The sequence below is a fragment of the Opisthorchis viverrini genome, assembly GCF_000715545.1.
Source record: "Opisthorchis viverrini unplaced genomic scaffold opera_v5_203, whole genome shotgun sequence".
In the NCBI taxonomy this organism is placed as follows: Eukaryota; Metazoa; Platyhelminthes; class Trematoda; order Opisthorchiida; family Opisthorchiidae; genus Opisthorchis; species Opisthorchis viverrini.
In genome coordinates, this window is record NW_008751859.1 from 835,608 (window position 1) to 853,998 (window position 18,391).

The 18,391-nt window shown below is 41.8% G+C and overlaps 2 protein-coding genes across 2 annotated transcripts in view; one reads left to right on the plus strand and one right to left on the minus strand.

The window, feature by feature from the left end:
- The window catches only part of T265_08136 (hypothetical protein), a gene marked incomplete at both ends in the record, with an annotated part of 25,436 nt that extends 24,849 nt beyond the window's left edge, over positions 1-587 (plus strand). Inside the window, one exon of the mRNA XM_009173849.1 lies at positions 76-587. Coding sequence (XP_009172113.1) covers positions 76-94 — 19 coding nt within the window. The remainder of the gene's footprint in view (positions 1-75) is intronic.
- A 5,049-nt stretch (positions 588-5,636) lies between these two features.
- The window catches only part of T265_08137 (hypothetical protein), a gene marked incomplete at both ends in the record, with an annotated part of 18,016 nt that continues 5,261 nt past the window's right edge, over positions 5,637-18,391 (minus strand). Inside the window, 3 exons of the mRNA XM_009173850.1 lie at positions 5,637-5,995; positions 9,321-9,394; positions 10,858-11,125. Of these exons, the coding sequence (XP_009172114.1) occupies positions 5,809-5,995; positions 9,321-9,394; positions 10,858-11,125 (529 nt within the window). The remainder of the gene's footprint in view (positions 5,996-9,320; positions 9,395-10,857; positions 11,126-18,391) is intronic.

Below are 18,391 nucleotides of genomic sequence, written 5' to 3' on the forward strand. Positions count from 1 at the left end.
TGTTGGGGGGGACTACTGTACACTTTAGTGTTCTTCATCCCTCTCACTCCCATGTTCCCTCTTCTTTCATTCCAGTTTTGAAGTGACCGTTTGACTCCAGACGGATCCGTTGAACCAACCAACAGTGGCTTTGATGGGAATCAGTTGTGCAGTTGATTGTTCACAGTCGCCACCACCTTCCAAGCTTTTATCTAGATTTCAATGCAACGTTAGGTTATTTCAGCTTTTTGCTTTTCATGCTATCACCTTGTTAGCACTTGCGTGAGACTAGGATAATCTGATTGTCGGTTCCATCCCGATCAAAACGACCAATCCGCTCTACTTGCACTTTCCCATGGTGTTTGGACCATGCGAATATCATATCATATCATGTTGTATCACATATCGGTCTCCTGTACCATTTCTTTCACATATCGGTGCCTTTGAACCTCTGTTTTTCCAATCCTTTTGTTGCTTCTTTTCCATATACACATACACGGATATTTTCTACGTTCTTCTGTGTGATAGATTCCGTATATTGTTTTTTTTTAAAACGTATGTCCTTTTTGCACTCGACAACAACCCAATACACATATCCCTGCTTCTTGATCTGTCTTGTTTCTTTATCCTTCGATAGTACACACTAAAACACACTACAGATTTCATAGATTTATTTAGTCTGAATAGTGTGCTGACTTTATTTACACACATGAATTTAGTTCCCTACAGGAGACGACTCAGCTGAATCCAGCTAAATTTCTTGTTTGGTCTGTCGAATTGTTTTCAGCACGCCTAGTCTACCGACTTATTCAGCCATTCGCTTGACTAGTGATGAATTCTCAAAACGTATTAGCTGAAGAGGTGTCTTGTTAAAAGTGATTGGCTCATTTTAGCAGAGCAGCCAACCACACATCTGTATTTCGAAAATCAGCTGACACCGTTATTCGTGCTGAACGTTACAGATGTCTGTACTTTACTTCATACCATCTATGTTGCGTATGTTACTTAGACAAGACCTTAAATGAAAAGAAGTGGTTAGGTGGCTCGAGGTGGTCATCATCACTGACAGCAACACCATATGAGAACGCTGGTGCCTTATTGCAGTAAAACGGTGTCAATTTATTTGAATAAAGTTTTATAGGGGAAGGGATAAAAATGGGATAGGGAGAAGGAACTAGGGCTAGCCTACAACAAACATTCGAGGTGCCCAATCCTCCAACACTCATTCAGACAATCTGGGTGGGAAATGACGACATGAACGCCACTGGCAATGGCTAGCCGACGCATCGTTCCTCGGCGGGTAGGACTAGTCAACAGAGTCGGAATGAATGAATGGGCTTGGAATTTGTTCCGTTTAAAGCATTTCAGTTCAAGAAGTACACTGACAGAGTCGCAGAAATCCTCAGTGCAATAGTAATTGGACATCGGTTAGAATCCTCGTGTAAGTACATGACGCCTAAACACACCACTGTTTGAACAGCCTTTATGCACTTTCGGCGAAAGGTGTGAACTTGTACTCGCTAAGGAAGATAACAAGGAAGGAATAAAGTTTCGAACATAGCGGAACATTCATGAACTCAAAAAGTAGCGGGCTGTCGTGCGTTGTTTCTTTAATGCTTGTCAACATAGCTCACGGTGTGTCGGTTATCTTCATTGTTCCTGGGGCTATCGATCCATGTCTTGTGGCCACTATCTTATTTCGTTCTTCGTTGACTGAAAATCACTCATCTTGTCAAGCTAACACTGTTCCCTTTGTCTTTTCAAACATACACACTGTACTATGTTCACATTAATAAGTATTCCAAATGGATCTGCCTGTCACAATAGTGGTTACTCCAATGGACGCCCGTAAATCACAAGCTTGTTGGCTACAGTCGAGTGTAAAGCTACATGTGCGCCTTTGAAGCCGATGTAAACTTAGAGGAACAACACAGGCGAACAAACACAATCCTCCAACACTCATTCAGACAATCTGGGTGGGAAATGACGACATGAACGCCACTGGCAATGGCTAGCCGACGCATCGTTCCTCGGCGGGTAGGACTAGTCAACAGAGTCGGAATGAATGAATGGGCTTGGAATTTGTTCCCTTTAAAGCATTTCAGTTCAAGAAGTACACTGACAGAGTCGCAGAAATCCTCAGTGCAATAGTAATTGGACATCGGTTAGAATCCTCGTGTAAGTACATGACGCCTAAACACACCACTGTTTGAACAGCCTTTATGCTGTGAACTTGTACTCGCTAACGGTCGCTACCCCCGTCTTATTGGACATCTTAGGTGGATAATACTGCGTCACCTGGCTAAGGAAGATAACAAGGAAGGAATAAAGTTTCGAACATAGCGGAACATTCATGAACTCAAAAAGTAGCGGGCTGTCGTGCGTTGTTTCTTTAATGCTTGTCAACATAGCTCACGGTGTGTCGGTTATCTTCATTGTTCCTGGGGCTATCGATCCATGTCTTGTGGCCACTATCTTATTTCGTTCTTCGTTGACTGAAATTTACTCATCTTGTCAAGCTAACACTGTTCCCTTTGTCTTTTCAGACATACACACTGTACTATGTTCACATTAATAAGTATTCCAAACGGATCTGCCGGTCACAATAGTGGTTACTCCAATGGACGCCCGTAAATCACAGGCTTGTTGATTACAGTCGAGTGTAGAGCTACACGTGCGCCTTTGAAGCCGATGTAAACTTAGAGGAACAACACAGGCGAACAAACATGCAGAGGCTTTATGAGAGCCGTCAGCCTGTCCAAGCACAACTGTGGCCATAGGCGCTAGTTACTGTACAGCTAGGAGCTAGTCTCATCAGTATATTTCTCCAAATATCAGTAGCATCTTGCACTTCTAAATTGATATTTATGATGATACTTTCTCGCGGGTGCTCACTGCGGTCCTATTCAGGTCAGAATAAGTATATACTATATATATAATGTTTGCCAACTTCCAGCATTTGCGGCGCCGACATGACACCAGATCGTATGTCAAAGATAGACTGCACAATTCCGCGGCCCAGTCTGTCCTACTTTATGGATCAGGGACGAAGTTCTTGAGAAAAGTCACTCCTCCCTCGATAGATCGGCTGGTCAAACTTCAAAGTTTACACTGGTTGCGTCGTTTGGTATCCGGGGAACCTTTTGACTTTTAGGGCCCTCTTGACCCAGCCTTGTATTGGATGGAAAAGAATCAGAGGCATTAGTCTAGGGAAAGTCATCCCAGTGGTGTTAGTAGCTGTCATCTACCTGGATGGGACTCCAGATACGAGGCGCACCAATGGGGGATGACCCTGACAAATATGGGCATGTCACACTCAGTGGTGATCCTGCATCAAAGCTATTGGATCACTGCCTAGCTCTTTTTCATCCCCTGCCATATTGGATATATAGGACAGTTTAGCGCCAGTGAACTGATAGGGCCCTCGTCTCTAACGCGCAGCTCTCAGTCTCGTTATCCTCGGTGAACGAGGCTGAACCACTGAACTCTGGTACACTATTTGTGACAATCCAGGTGTCCCACATTCTATTTCCCGTTGTTTTCACACCAATGACATCGATTGCTCGCTACGACAGCTGATTGGTAGATGCTTTCGGTTATCCAATCAGCCAATTTGATTATCGGATTCTAGAACGTGTGCTTTTTGGGGAGTGCTCTGTGATAGGAGAAGATTCCTTGTCACAATACGACCAAAGTGTGATTGAATGAGAAACATACGTGACCTCAAACCTGGTGAGGAGACGACGTTTGGTGCCAGTATAACGGAATAAGTGTCATAATGAACTTTTGGTAATATGTTGGAATACCGGTATACATTCATTGGCAGTTGGTCTGTTCGTCGAGCTTGGTAGATATTTCATAACCACTCTAGGAGACATCATCATCTAACAATGTTTTGATAATGTCTCCTCAAATGGTAAAGAAACTTCCTCAAATCACGGCGAGCAGACAACAGACATTTGATCAGTTGTCAATATTGAACTACTTAATCGGGTCCGCTGATGCGGTATTCATTTTCAACATCTCGTTTGTAGCTATTTCGTCTTGGTCTCTGAGTGTGATATTCTCCGACACCGGTAGATCCTTCCAAATTACATATTCAATGAACGATGTGCCTATCGATCAATCTGCCAGTTGGTAGTTCAAAACAAGATCACTAACCAGCGAACGAAACGAACCGAACACACCTATCGATTGTGTGCCTGTAAAACGGAGACAGTATGGACACTCTGTGTTGACGAAATCCTTTTCGTTTGAATTAGAACGAGGCGCATCATTCAGGTTGCGTATTTATCAGGATGTCGGTATTATTTCATTCTTTGGTTATGTGTTCTTTCCAGAAAAAAAACATTTGAGTGTGTGCACAGCATGTGCGTGTTCTCGTTTGCTAGTACCTGAATATGTGAAACACACATGCATCATACAGTCTAAACCGTTTGCATCTTGAGGCCGGTGCTATCAGGAACGATTACTCGATCTAGTCAGGTTGGCTAACATTAGACCTGTTCCAATGGAATTTTTGTTTTGTGTAATGTTCCAAGGTCAGAAAAGACGATGTTCCAGTCCGTAACGCGCACATTATATCGTTTTCGGAGAATACGCCGTCATCCTATAGGTCATGTTTCACTTTATCTTCGAGCTTAGCCGTAAACAGAAGGTTATAAAGTTAAGAAGATTGACTCACCAAGATTAAGATAGGGTTTGATAAAGTAGGAGATACAGGTTGTGCGGATGTGTAGTGTTGTGTGGTGATTACCCTGAGACAGCGGATGGCGAAGATCTACTGTGCTGAGAAACGACTTTGTCAAAGTTGCTAGCCCAGTAATCTTCTCAGCCTTGCCAACAACGACTTTGATTTACTCACCTATTTCCTGCAGATTATGGACGGCTCCGGAACGAGTTGTTGCCAGTGTACGGCGCTTTACCAATCAAGGCTTCTACTTCATTCCATTTCTTCACTTAGCCTTACAATAAACCCCATCAGCATCCAGGGTTGTGTTACTACCGACACTGCCCCGTTTTCCGAGTCGGTTGCTACTAGAACTCACTGCTCAATGAAGTCTTTTGAACTTCGGTTGGACCAACACATGACTGAACACCAACACATGCTATTATGACAACCCTTTCTTCTGTTCACATCCGACTTGATCACACCACGTCATGATTCAGTCTCTCCATCTTCCAAACAGTATATAAATGGAAGCATTGTGGGAGGTAGTACGTCTGGTACACACCCTGACGATGTGTTTGACCCTTGCATCCGGTCCGCACCGAGGCAGCGTAGCCCCCAACGGGCGATGCGACTCATAACGTGTTATGTAAAGCACCGATTCCTTAGTGCTTCATAAAACATGTTTACTTGTTTGCTACACAGAACTAATCAACCTAGCCTGAGCTGTCGTAGATCGAGGACTGCGACGCAATCGATATTGTGATCACCCAAACCTCACGGTCGCTCATCGGAACTAGTCACTTATACAGATATGTTTTCACAAATTTCAGTTCGTAAAACGGTCTTTACAAGCCGGTTACGTGGACTACACGGTCACCAGTCAGACACCGGAAGAAGTAATGCTGTCTCTACTGACTAAAGTCAGTTGCGCGACTCCTCACTGCTCTAGATAGACCATGCATTACATGACGAATACTCTCGATCTGAAAATGTTTATTAAATATAGGAAAATGTTTGAAAAAAGATTTTTGTGAACATGTCAAAATCTTTGTATATCCAATGTGTTCATTAGTTTTGGAAGTTCTTATTTTACGTAAGACGAGAAGTCAATCTATCCCTGAATGTGCTGCACCCGATAGCGACGCCTGTTCATGAATCTATGGCTCTGCATCCTCGTCACCTGACTGCTCCATTTTGGGTTTTTCTTGGTTTTCCTCCCGGTCTTCTTCCTGTCCTCTACTCAGCACACCACGTGACAACGTCCAAATGTTCACATCACGTTCGGCCCTGTGTGAGTCATAGTAGGCGTTCGCACTCACTTGAATATCTCTTCCGGATATTGTTCTTGAACAAAAAGTGAACGAGTGGATGAATATTCCGATGATGTTCGGAACATGTTTATCAGTTATGTAGGTAGGCTACCTCAGTCGGTTGAACAGTGTTCCAAAAATTACAACTTAAAGTAAATCTAGATGCTAGTATGATTGCTTCTGTGCTTTGTGTGACGAACTGGGAGCATAGTTTTGTGGTGAATATTAATCCTATCTGAAAATCCTAGTGAATGGCCACTGTTGGCTGAGCTCTGTCAATTGTAGACATCAGAAATTGTTTTTTTTCCGACCGTGGACCTTGATATTTTATGCCAAATGTTAGGTTGTCAGTTTCCATTAGCCGTCAGCATGTGAACATCATCGGAAATCTAATACAATCGTACTTTATAAAGTGTCGAATGTAACATCTGCCACAATCAACCATCTTCGTGTTCACTATCGAAAGAATAGATGTCCATCAACGATGCACTACAGACGTTTAGCGTTTAGTTCCAGAAGGCCCCGATGCTGAAGAGAATGATAGATGTGGTAACCTGCTTCAAGTGATCCGAGATGAATACTCCAATAGGTAGCCTGAGTAATAAGTGACAATTAGAACTTTCACCAAACGCAGCCCAGGACAGGCCACTCCCCTTCTGGGTTTGTCGGCCCAACAGATTTTTAACCATTTGTTTCAATCTTCCTACCACTCTGACTGGTTGCCGTTTGTGACACTCAAGTTGACAGTGACAAAGTGTTTACACATTCATTTACCTTCAAAACCGAAAACACCTACGAGGTTACATCAGTAGCTTGCTCGTTCTCTAGGTTATTATTTCGTGCTCATTTTGGGATGTCTGCTCAAGGTTAACTCGTGATGCCCGCGTCTCGAAAGCACTCGTGGCTTCTCCATGCGACCATATTTGTGATAAAAGCCTTTACACGCACATCGTTTGTTTTTCATAGTTGTGCACGAAGGCAGTCACGTTACGGATGTTCTGGTGTGGCAGAACTTCCTTGTAGTGGCTAAGTCTGTCTCCAAACATAATAATTCTTGGTATGATGTAAGTACGTGGAATGCCTTAGTCACGAAAAACACTTGGAAAGGAGAAGTAGGATGTAACCTAAATCGAAAGAATGCATGCCGGACTCCGCTTTCCCCCTATAGCAGGAACAGAAAAACAAGAAGCAGTCGCTGAATACGTGCCAGTTCCCTCAGTTCATTTCACTGAGATACTGGCAACTTTAAGTCGGAAAAGCTGGATAAAGAAAAACGAACGGCCAAAATTCGTTTCCATTGTTTTTTAAAGCCAAGAGTCTTTTGTATCTATCGATTATCTTGGTTGTTTAATTTTGTCAACGGAATATCGTCGTGATGTAAGCAAAATTGGCTTTCGCTTGGTTGGTTGAATGATGCTTATAATTTAACGTTACTTATCAGTTATCAGTAGTTGAAGCTCTTCACTGAAAATAGAGGCAAGATTATGTCTCTGGCCATTGAGAATTGGTTGCTGATGAATATAGTGTGATGCTGTGGTGGCTAGTAGCATCGGTCACTCTTCGTCTCCTTCCATATTTTAAGTGATTTTGATCCACTGATCGTCTGGTCGTATTTCAATTTGAATTCGATCCACACGGCGAAACTCAGTAGCATAACCTTCCTTTTGTCTTTTTAGGCCTACTTCATTTAAGGATCAAATTAGGTCCTAACTGGCTTTTTTCTGGTATAGGGCATATCGCGGAAATAAACGAATACGGAATCTTGTGGTGTTTTGCATGGAAGGTTACCAGCGTAAGCTGTGATGCATTAAAATTAGTACCGTCACGTGATCTATCCAGTCCTTTAGAGTGGCTTGACAGCTTGCTTGACACTCATTAAATGACCTTTCAGACACTCTGGCACTCAAGCAGATGATATTTTGCCTCTTTTGATGGGTAACTGTCTGTCATCCATGTGGACCTTGTAGGCCATTCTGTATCACGTGCTATTTAGAAAGTAGATATAGTTAACTATGAAGCCTTAAGTGATCTGTGCATTCACTCTCTACCTACCAGGCCATTACAACTCAATCGGTCTACGAGAAATTCATGTCCGAAAAGAGTATGGATTGGAAAGTCCGTGAATCAGCTACCTGGTTGATTGCGTTCCCCATTAAATGTGAGTGAATACGCGTGGTTACAGTGGAAATTCCAGTTGGATTTGGTCTAGTTGGAGTCAACCTGGGCTGTGCACGCTAGAGTTAATCATGAACAAAGGCGAATGGTTAAAGTAAGCAGTTGTGTTTTGTTACGTTGCGAGGGGCCTGGAACATAAGAACTCATCAGGGTTGGGGGAGTGGCTAAAAATCCGTTTTAAGTTGCTTGCACTAAGTTTGAAGTGGATTCACAATTAAATGCATGTGCCAATACGTCCCCTGATTTTTGGGAACGAAGCTATAAGCTCACGAGTGTGCATATGTTAACCTACTTCATACTCGACTTTGGGTGTTGCTTTCATCTTCAACTTACTCTGGTGAGCCCTTAGATTCCGGGCCATCAGCTTCATATACTCTTGTCTTTGCTGTGTTGGTGGGCTATGTTCAATTTCCAGTAGTTCGATTTTGACGCAGCTTGTAACTGATTGTAGCAGTTACACTGATATTGCGAACAAACGGGAGAGTCTAAGTCATAACCTGAATGCATTAATTGTTAGTTCGGAATCTTTACTAGACACCCAGCCCTTTATTCCATCTTTATTTTTCGAAAAATTTACTGAACTAAAAGGCGGAATTTCTTCCCTTGTTTATTCATTAATTGACTTTTTTTGTTTGTGGAATGGTATCTATCCCTCTTTGATTGCTGGCTTCAGAAAACCATAGTGAGTGTTTAGAGCACACATTTTCTTGAACAGATTTCGTACGCTATATCTAACCTTGAAATAAATCGATATCGCATCCGTGAATGCCACTGCGAAAGTGACACGCATGTATCCCATTGCACCACGGTGGCAGTGATGATTGTAAGTCAACAGCGGCTCTATCCGTAGGTTGCACCTCCCCCGCACACATCACGAATTCATTATTCCAAATAAAATTTTAAGGCCGCTTTTTATTCGAAATGTCTTTTGACATGTACGTTGGATAGTTATGACAGCATTTTCTGCATTATCTGAGAAGGAAATATTCAGCTGACATGACCATCCAGCGACTCAGTCTAACCAATTGGCTATTGCTTCAGAGCTTCGCTTCAGCAGTTAGTTTGTGATTGTTCCGTGTGAAGGTGACGCCTACTTACTTTGATCTCGCATAACTACCTAACATGTGGGACCAACACTGCAAGCAAGCCTTGTACAACATCTTGTTCCATTCAAATACACCTACCGAATTGGAAACTTCGGTTCCAGTGCCAGCGGTTTGTTTGTACGAATATGTCTGATGAGTATGTTGTCACCCAGCTGAAAGAAAGATGACACGAGTTGTGAGCGTTTGTTTACGTTTCATTGTGGCTAATCCCTTGACAAGTGACCAGAATTGTCCGGAGCATTCACTGCTAGGAAAAGAAAGCCTTGCAGCCTCGTAACCCAACCCCCTCCGAAGCAAGTGCCCCCATTACGATTAAAACAGAATAGAGCACCACCGATTGAGGTACTGGTCTGTCAGGAAAATTAGAGAACATGAGCTATCCTTTTCAAAGTATCAAACGTATTCCTATGCAGAAAGTTTTGTTGAATATCCTTTACTCTTTTTGCGTGCCCTTTGTGCCTTGTCTGAGTAGCTGTTTCCTGTTACTCTGTATGCACAAGTTTGATGTTTACGCTGGTAATCGTCTGCTGCCTTTGTAAAACCTAGACAAATTTTCAAAAACTTAGATAAAAAGACTTTATATTATTCTGAATATGCGTATATCACCTTTTCATTACACGGATGATGCGGGGTAACTAGCCAACCACATGTTACACATATTTCAAACACTGAAAAGGAGAGTCGGGAGCTCTGCTGTCGTGATGAAGTTTTCTATCAATAAATGTATCTTCATAATGCTATGGTGGACGGCGTCAAACTCACTTATGACTATACTCGATGGAGCAAATGGCAGCGCCAGATATACTCACCGTTCTATAGAAGAATGAGAATTCACTTGATAATGACTTTGCAATCTTTGTACTTGAGAAGTGGAAAAACAACGCTCAACTGTTGTCGTGAAAGAGAGCTAGTCAGAAAACTTTCTCAAAAGTAATGCAAACATTTACAATTTACACTGTCTGGGGAATCGAAAGTGAGAGTGATTTCCGATTTTGAACATCAGCAACAGTTTGCATATGTCAGAAGTCCAAGATCAGTTTTAATGCCTTTCATCTCAGTCCACTCGGGCCAGTGAGATGTCTCCAAGGCCAAAATGTTCACTTGCAAAGTTGGCGTTTAACAGGACTCTAACAATTCAATTCACACTGACAGCTGCAGACGATTAGGCTGTTTGACTCGGACTGAGTGGTAGAAAATTGATTTTTTAGGTAGTTTAATGGCACGAATTAGGACTTATAACGTCTACATGTCTATATGGTTCTACGATTGTCCTTAGTTAATTTGCTGTTCTCATTAAATCTTCTATGCTGACTGCAGATGGTAGGGCGTATGTAAGCTGGTATTAGTGGTAAGTACACTGAAGGTGACACCTGGACTAACTGTCGCAGTATTTTCGCTTCGATGGATTTACATTGATTTTAAGTGGTAGTGTACTCAGAGTACTGCAGTTCCTGTAGATTGGTACGTATGTTGTCCTACTTCCTGGACACAGGCACAGCTGGACATCGAGACCAGCAAGAGTTTCAATGAAGTGTGTTAAAAGTATTTTCTCCCGAAAATTCGATGAAAAACTGGGGGTGAAACAATACCTAGGTTCGGTTCTTTTCTGACCCACCTTTACAAGTCTGCCCTCTTTCTCATGCCTTAGCTGACAGTCAGCAGCCACGATTTCCCAGTGAGCGGCGTAACTCGGCTCGCCTTGTTCAAAGAATACCATCTGCGCACCAGACTGGCAAAGTGGGTCCCCTAGGCGTGAAAGTTGGCTAGCCAGATAGAATGGTTTTGGTGGCTTGTCCTTGTTCACTGGACCGAATTCTGGCTGTAACGAGAACATAACTGGTTGACCGTACCGCAATGCTCGTCCATAGTCTTCAGGATCAGGGCTGAAATAAGGGATAAAAGTAGCGAACAATGAATGAAACTATTGAAAAACGGAACATTCAGACTACGCATGCCAAACTTTTCACAGTCAACCTGCTGAATGCTTTATTTTTATTCATATAGACCCGGGAGAAATTTATTCCAAGATTTCAGCTTCTTGGACGATTTATATCAACATCATCTTCGACGGTACGACAACGTCAGTCACCAACGATGCTGTTCTGCTGCCGTACAACCATAATTTACTTGTAATTGTAGTTAAAAACGGAGTAGGAAAGGGTCGGAAGGTACTTACACTTCCAAGCATCCATTCAGAAGATGTGAGTGGAAGGGGAAAACTAGGTCCCAATTAAAGTGTTTAGCAGTCACATCTCAGCACGCATCTAGCTGAACCAAGGGATCACGTGTACCCTGTCCGGGAAGATGGGGCACATTGAGTGTATGCAGGCTCTTTTCAGTTGACTTCGATCCACGCCAGTTTCAGCTTGTAGGCCTTAATTTAGAGTGGAGTGACTGGCTAAAACTGCATCACCTTGTAGGTGGAAGTAATTCATGTGAGCCAAGCTCTGGGAACGTAACAGGTCAGTTTATCGACCGCTGCATGTTCCTGTCAAGAAGAGCGAGTTTGTCGGGATGGAAAACGCTTGAACAAACGCCCCGGCTGCAATGTTTACCCTGGATACATTCTTTTCCGCTCGTTGTGTTCATAATGACACTATGGATTTGCCTATCGGCCAACCTGGCTACATGATAAGCAAATGTGTGGATCAGCGATTAGCGCTACAGTAATGCTTTTTAGAACCAAACCAATCACGTCTTCATACACCATCTACTAATAATAAGTTCGGTGATAGATAAAGGTAGGTATCTCGGATATCACTGTATTCATATTCGATGAATACTATTCAGCAACCAGTGGACCGATCAGATCTGGAATTCCTTCTGGACGTTTGGGCGTATTGGCCTTCTGTTAGCCGTAGTAAGAGCGAGACTCTAATCCTCTACTCCATCTTTTTGGTGTAGGCTGATCTAAAACGTTTGCATCGGAAGAAAAGAAGCTTTCTAAACATGATTTATGTGGATGTAAAAACTATGTATCGCGTACTTCTACCGAATGAGACGCCAGGAAAGTTTTTATTGATGTAGCCCATTACTTGTAAGTTTACTAAAAACTCTCTGACAGCCTATTACCGGTTTTTCATCTCTTCGCACAAACCGAATTTCCATCAAATTTACACTACACACTGTAACTGTACACAAGTGGCGAAATACACGCATTTGAAAACCGCAATGGTATCAACAAATATTTTAGCTGAATCTCTCCCATACGACATTCTTCAAGCCAATATGCTACGTAAACAAATGATTCACTTGAGCCTCCGGTGAAAAACAATGTAATTTGCAAATAAGTATACTTCGCACATCTTTGTAAGGGACAAAAATACTCGGGAAATCAAATCTAATGTCATGTGCTCATGCCAAATTTAAAAAGAATGAAACTGTTAGGCCCAACACTAAAGGTATGTATTATGCGGTATGCGGCACTCAACAGACAATCTATTTATACCCCTACACTCTCAGTGCAACCATCTCTAATGAGACAGCACCTGAGAAGTTCGTGTAGAAAGATTGTACTTTGTTGATGATTGCACCCCACCGATGTGAGGACTTATGTTAGTGCACATACAACGAGTTTTTTGTGTAGCTGGTATACCAAAGCTCTACCCTCATTTTAACACCCTGGACGCCCTATTCTTCCGAAGTATGCTTTTTTGGATGTCAAAACAGATCAGATGCCTGCCCCGGTCTACCAGTTCAGTCTTGCTCCTTAGGCCGCATCTGAATGGAGTCAAACACAGGCTATCAGAAAGTTAGTTGAACACTATAAGGCCTTACAGTCATGTGAGCGTGAGATGGTGCACTGGGTAGAGGTCAAATCTACTGGCCACGACGTCTGTGATTTGAACCCAACCGCTGCATATCTGCTGCTCCTGTCTAGGCTTCTGCATACTGGAAGTACCGAAGCCTTCGTGCTTCCTTCGGATGGTGTGGCAGCCAGGCACCGGAAAGGTATTACAACCTAGCTTTTTTTCTACAGTGGCATCACCTAATCTCTCAAGTACCACACCAACTGAGCTAGGATATGTCGGACCACAGACTAACTCTGACACTGGATTCAGTTGGTAGGTCATGGGCGCTCATAATCATGTATTCGGCTGTCTTTTATGTCCGTCAGCGACTGATTTGCCAAGGCTTGCCTAGTCATCCACTTGCCATTCATGTTGATTTTTGTGTGCAGATGTGTCATTCATTCGCTTTTGTGTTTTATCAGTAGCGAAATTCTATCTTATTGGTTATTCTTTTTGTCCAGCCTAGACCAAAAGATGATAAGCATACCCCTATAATGAGCATACCAGTAGGATAAAGTGCAGTTTTCTGTGCGCCGCTTTTGACTAGCTTGGCAAAAAGCCATGAACCAAGGGCCAAATGGCCGAGCATACCAGCGTCTCCACATACCAGAACTCATTTCCCTAAAGATCCAAGATGTTGTTTAGAGCTAAACTGTTTTGTACACTTTGACATAGTGTTTGAAGCTGTTACGCCACGGTGTAGAAAAATGCCTGTAAGACTACAACACAAGGATAAATTTGAGGTAAAACAATGGACCGAGGCATTGGTGGAGCTAGTACACTTTAGGGGTAGTAATCTGTAAGTTCATTTTGTCTGAGGGACAGAGTACGAACAGACTCTCAGTGGGGTGGTTGAAAGTGTAATATGTTTCCATATTTCTTGCGATATTACTCCTCGTAGCTCAATATCAGTAGTTTTGCCCGTATAAGTATTCCTTAACACACAATGCAGACTGCGTGAAGCACCGCTTGTCTGATAAACAATTATGGATGAATCCACACCATGAGAAGTAATGAGGTACAGAAATTAACCGCTCAAGTGCGAAAGCAGTAACGTTTGTGATTAGATTGTTCAGAGTACTTATCCATTCCACCGTTGCCCAATAATACAGTCAAAAATTTTTTCATTAATCGGAAGTGGTTGGACGATTAACTGTCACCTCGGCTGGACTGAACAGAAACTTTGTGCACATTACTCACTCGAATATTAAAGTTTTTGGACTGAGTGAGATACCTGTGTATTCCAAAACACTTAGGTTTCCTAGTGAAAATTGTTGCAGACTCGCTTTAATTTTCTACTCAGATCCTCATGAGGAATACAAGAAAAAGTGAAACTTCTGTCTTTTGTCACTTTAACAGTAGAAATGCAAGAAAATTTTCCTCACTAGTGTTTTGAATGCCTCCTTTCAAAACTCTGATATTTATGAAGCTGTAACAGCCTGATACACTATACTACTTACTACGTCACTAAATGCTCAGTATTTCTGTTCATCTATTGTCTCTTTCAGTGAGATGAAATTCGCTCAAAGCGTAAAGTTGGTGTTTGATCTCATCGACACTTGCCAGGAGACAGTTACTAGTACGGTAGAAAGGTTCTTATTAGTTATATGAACGTCTTTTCCTAGAGAAGGGCACATGTGAGTACGATTTGAGTTCTGTCTACAAGGCGGAAAATTTTGTGAAGGCTACTGAACAACCGTTTCCGGAAGCCGAAATGTCCGAAACTCCGAAACAACTGAGACAACGCTTTAGTTTTTGACTGATGGCATTTACAGTCCTTTACTTTAGACGTTTACTAGAAGCCTACTAGAAGTGAGCAACTTAGCTCATAGATCAAATCCGTTCAGTCAAAATGAAGTCTTTACCATGGGGAGTTTCGCACGACCATGGAACGAGTCCGTTTCCATGCTGGACTTTGGCAATAGTTACAGTTTGGAATACACATAAATATATCGTTCAACACTATATACTGGAACTGTAGGCGTAGTTACGGATCAGAGTCTCCGTGCAATTAATTCGGTGGTGCCAAAGCTGAAGTAATTTAAGGATAGTGTCAGTCCTTAAATAAGTTACACGATTGACAAAGATTTGACATCCAGAAGCCTTGGGAAAAGAGGATTAGCGCAGAAAGAACTGCTTTAGTTGATGATCCGGACAGGCCGACGACTGCTGTGTTCCGTAGAAAAGAAGATCACTTCAGGCAATGGGTCATACAATGCAGCCTCGTAGGCCATAGCACAAGCGACTTGAAGTGTTTGGCAGGGTAGAATTGGATGTATTACGCACACTAAACTACCACCTACCGAAGGGAGCGTTGTTTTGATTGACTGTGGGTGAGAAGTTCGATGGGGGGATAGACCATAATTTAGCAACGTGAAATAAACACAAGTACAATCAGGCTGAGTGTTGTAGGATCTTTGTATCCTTCTGGCTACACCTCATATGATCCTACTTGAAGGTAGTTAGGAATACTTCAGAACACGGATCACAACAGATTCCAGTGGCGTAAATGTTGTCATTCCCCAGGCGAAATGCCTAGCCCACCTGTCGTTGTATGCTGGAACAGTTTCAGGTGAGGTTCACATATGACTGAGTAGGTCCCCCCGATGGCAACTTCATTCAATATGATATTCAAATGTGTTTATTTTCTATGATGGTCACATCCGTAGGCACTTTGCTTTTGATCAGTTTCCTTAAAGGGATGTGACTTCTTCATAATAAGTCCATGCCATTCCCTCCTCTTTCCACTTTTTACTAAAGGTATTTCTCTAATGTTTGCATGGAACCCAAGCACAAGTATTTCGTAGTGGTTTGCTGGGGTTAACAATGGTGACATTGCCCAATGTAGTTATCTAATTAAAGAAGGGTTTTCACCTAATTTATGTTAGTTTTCATTTTATGTAATACGACACTTGAATGTTGATACTGAAGCATATTACTTAATACTGTTTTCCAGAGTTTCCAAGCCAGGCAGTTTTCTAATCAGTTTTGTACGTACACTTCAAAGATATAGTGATATATTCACATTGAATCACGCCTCCTTCCCTGAGGTTCCACCTATACTCACTAATCTGCCTAAATGTGATCTTTTTTAAAGAGGGAAAATCAGAGACCACGAAAAAGTAAATACAAAGCAAAAGCGAAGCTATCGTGGAACACGATGTGTACACACAGGATACCTGCAGAACTATGTGGTATTACAAAATTCAATGAAAGTCTTGAAAATTTTGCCGAAAACCAGATGCAGATAACCGCTCCAAGCTAATCAGCCAATCAGTGTCCATGTCGAAAAGTTGGCTGCATTGATTTTTCGACTTGACTAAAAGCTAAACAAACGGTTGACAAACTACGAGTAGCATAGCCACAGAACTCTTATATGTGATAGCAAGGCAGACCAAAGCGCCTTTATTCAGCAATAAATTTAGAAGTGTTTGGTCAAGAAAAAACCTGAATTGGTCTCAGGAAGCTCAGTAAGTTCTCATTTATCTTAAGCGTTTCCTGCCCGTAAAGTTTCAGCAGCAGAAATCTTTACTTAGTATTCTTATCTACGCAAGAACATAGATGGTTTAAATCACGTTGATAAAAGAGATTGTGTGATAATGCAGATCTACACTGAATTTGTCAATCGATCTTTTATCGGAAATTTTAAATGCCCGATATCCAAGACAGTTAGGGAATTATGTTCCTGAATAGTAGAAGGATGTCACTATATCTCCTGTCACTCCTTTTCTTTTATGTTTAGTTGCGTTGTAACGTCCGTATAAGCAGGAGGGACTTTAGCGGTTTGGTCTGCAGAGTTCTAATAAAACGGACTCCTTAATTTTAGGGGAAGGGCGCCTTTTATTTTTTTCTGTTAGTAACTATTAAGATCAACAAGTGTTCCCATTTTTCACAATGCTCAAGTGTCAACAGGGTGGCTACATTGCCTCTTTGGTAGTTCAGGCAACCCTGGTGTTCACCTACGAGTAACCGAGTTATTGTTTGAGAACAAATGACATCGCGAATTACCAATTTAGTATTTTCTCTAAAAGCATTGAATTAGGGTCAAATTTGCATAATGATGCTTACATTGTGGTAAAAACCGTGTGAGCTACCTCAAACTCTCTACACACTATACATCTTAAGATTGAAAACTTAAGAATCTTTGTGTTGTTGTTCAATTATGGCGATAAAAACCTGTAGATTAAGCGGCTATAGAGTACCTTACTTCACAGTGAACATCAAATCGAGAATGTCTCTTGCAACTTTGTTGACTGCTTTAGACTCCAAACGCGGTTGTTTTATTTCATTCTGGTGTAACTATTTTTCGTCTGCCTAATTATAGTCTTGGTTAGTGCAACGTAACGCTTATTCACTATTATCAGTTTTAGTTTTGAAACTTGCTTCTAAAAGTCAAGTTTTTGCAGATCCGGAAAGATTGGAGCACGTTGTTACACAGAAAGTAATATGCTACCTAGAGTGTTTCTTTGCTTTTACATGTAGTCAATTTCACCTGCTTACTGCAGATATAAGGTAAAGTAGTTCTATAGTACCGAATAACATACTAATTCAAGCTTTCCACACTGTCAGCACCTAGACAAATAATTTTTTGCGGCTTTTTAACATAACTTTGAAGGAGCTTAAGTAACTTAAAGTACAGTTAGTGGGATTTACTTCAAATAAACGATGTGTTATAGGTCGACAGGGAGGAAAATCCCTTTGTAAATCTGCAGTGTTGATCAAGTTCCAGTAAGTAAGTAAAAATCCTGAAGCAATAACTTGGTAAAAATGTGAAATGTGCACTGTTCTGTGTGTTATGTTATTTGGATTTTGATTACCGTAACACAAAGTTTACTTTACTCTTCAGATCACCAAGCTGGTAAGAATGTATTCTCTGAATTTAGCAGCTAGCATAGGAACTTTGGATGCTGGCTGTATGCAGTCCCTGGATATGTCATTATTTGTGCATGCAAGTATGGAAAAAGCCAACATCCATACAATTAGTGCAATTCTAATGTCATTTCAAAAAAACAACTGATTTACACTCATTTCAAATCAGTTCGGTTTTCACGAGAAACTTGACTGACTGCTGCTATCTGATGAGCCCTAAGAAGGGCAAAATGGGTGGTGAGCTCTTGAAGAGTTTTCAGTAACCTTATGGGTAGTTACCTTTATGAAAATAACTGATTTAATTTACTTACAACAGGTGGCACTACAAAACCCAGGGCATGTTCAAGTAAAACTGCAAGGTATACTTCCCGTAAGAGTGTACCATCCCAGTGAACACAGTGCCACCGGTGGCTAAAGGTAGCTAGAGGTGGCTAAATTTCGCAACGTTATTACTACTGACAGGGATCACGCATACAATCCTGATATAGT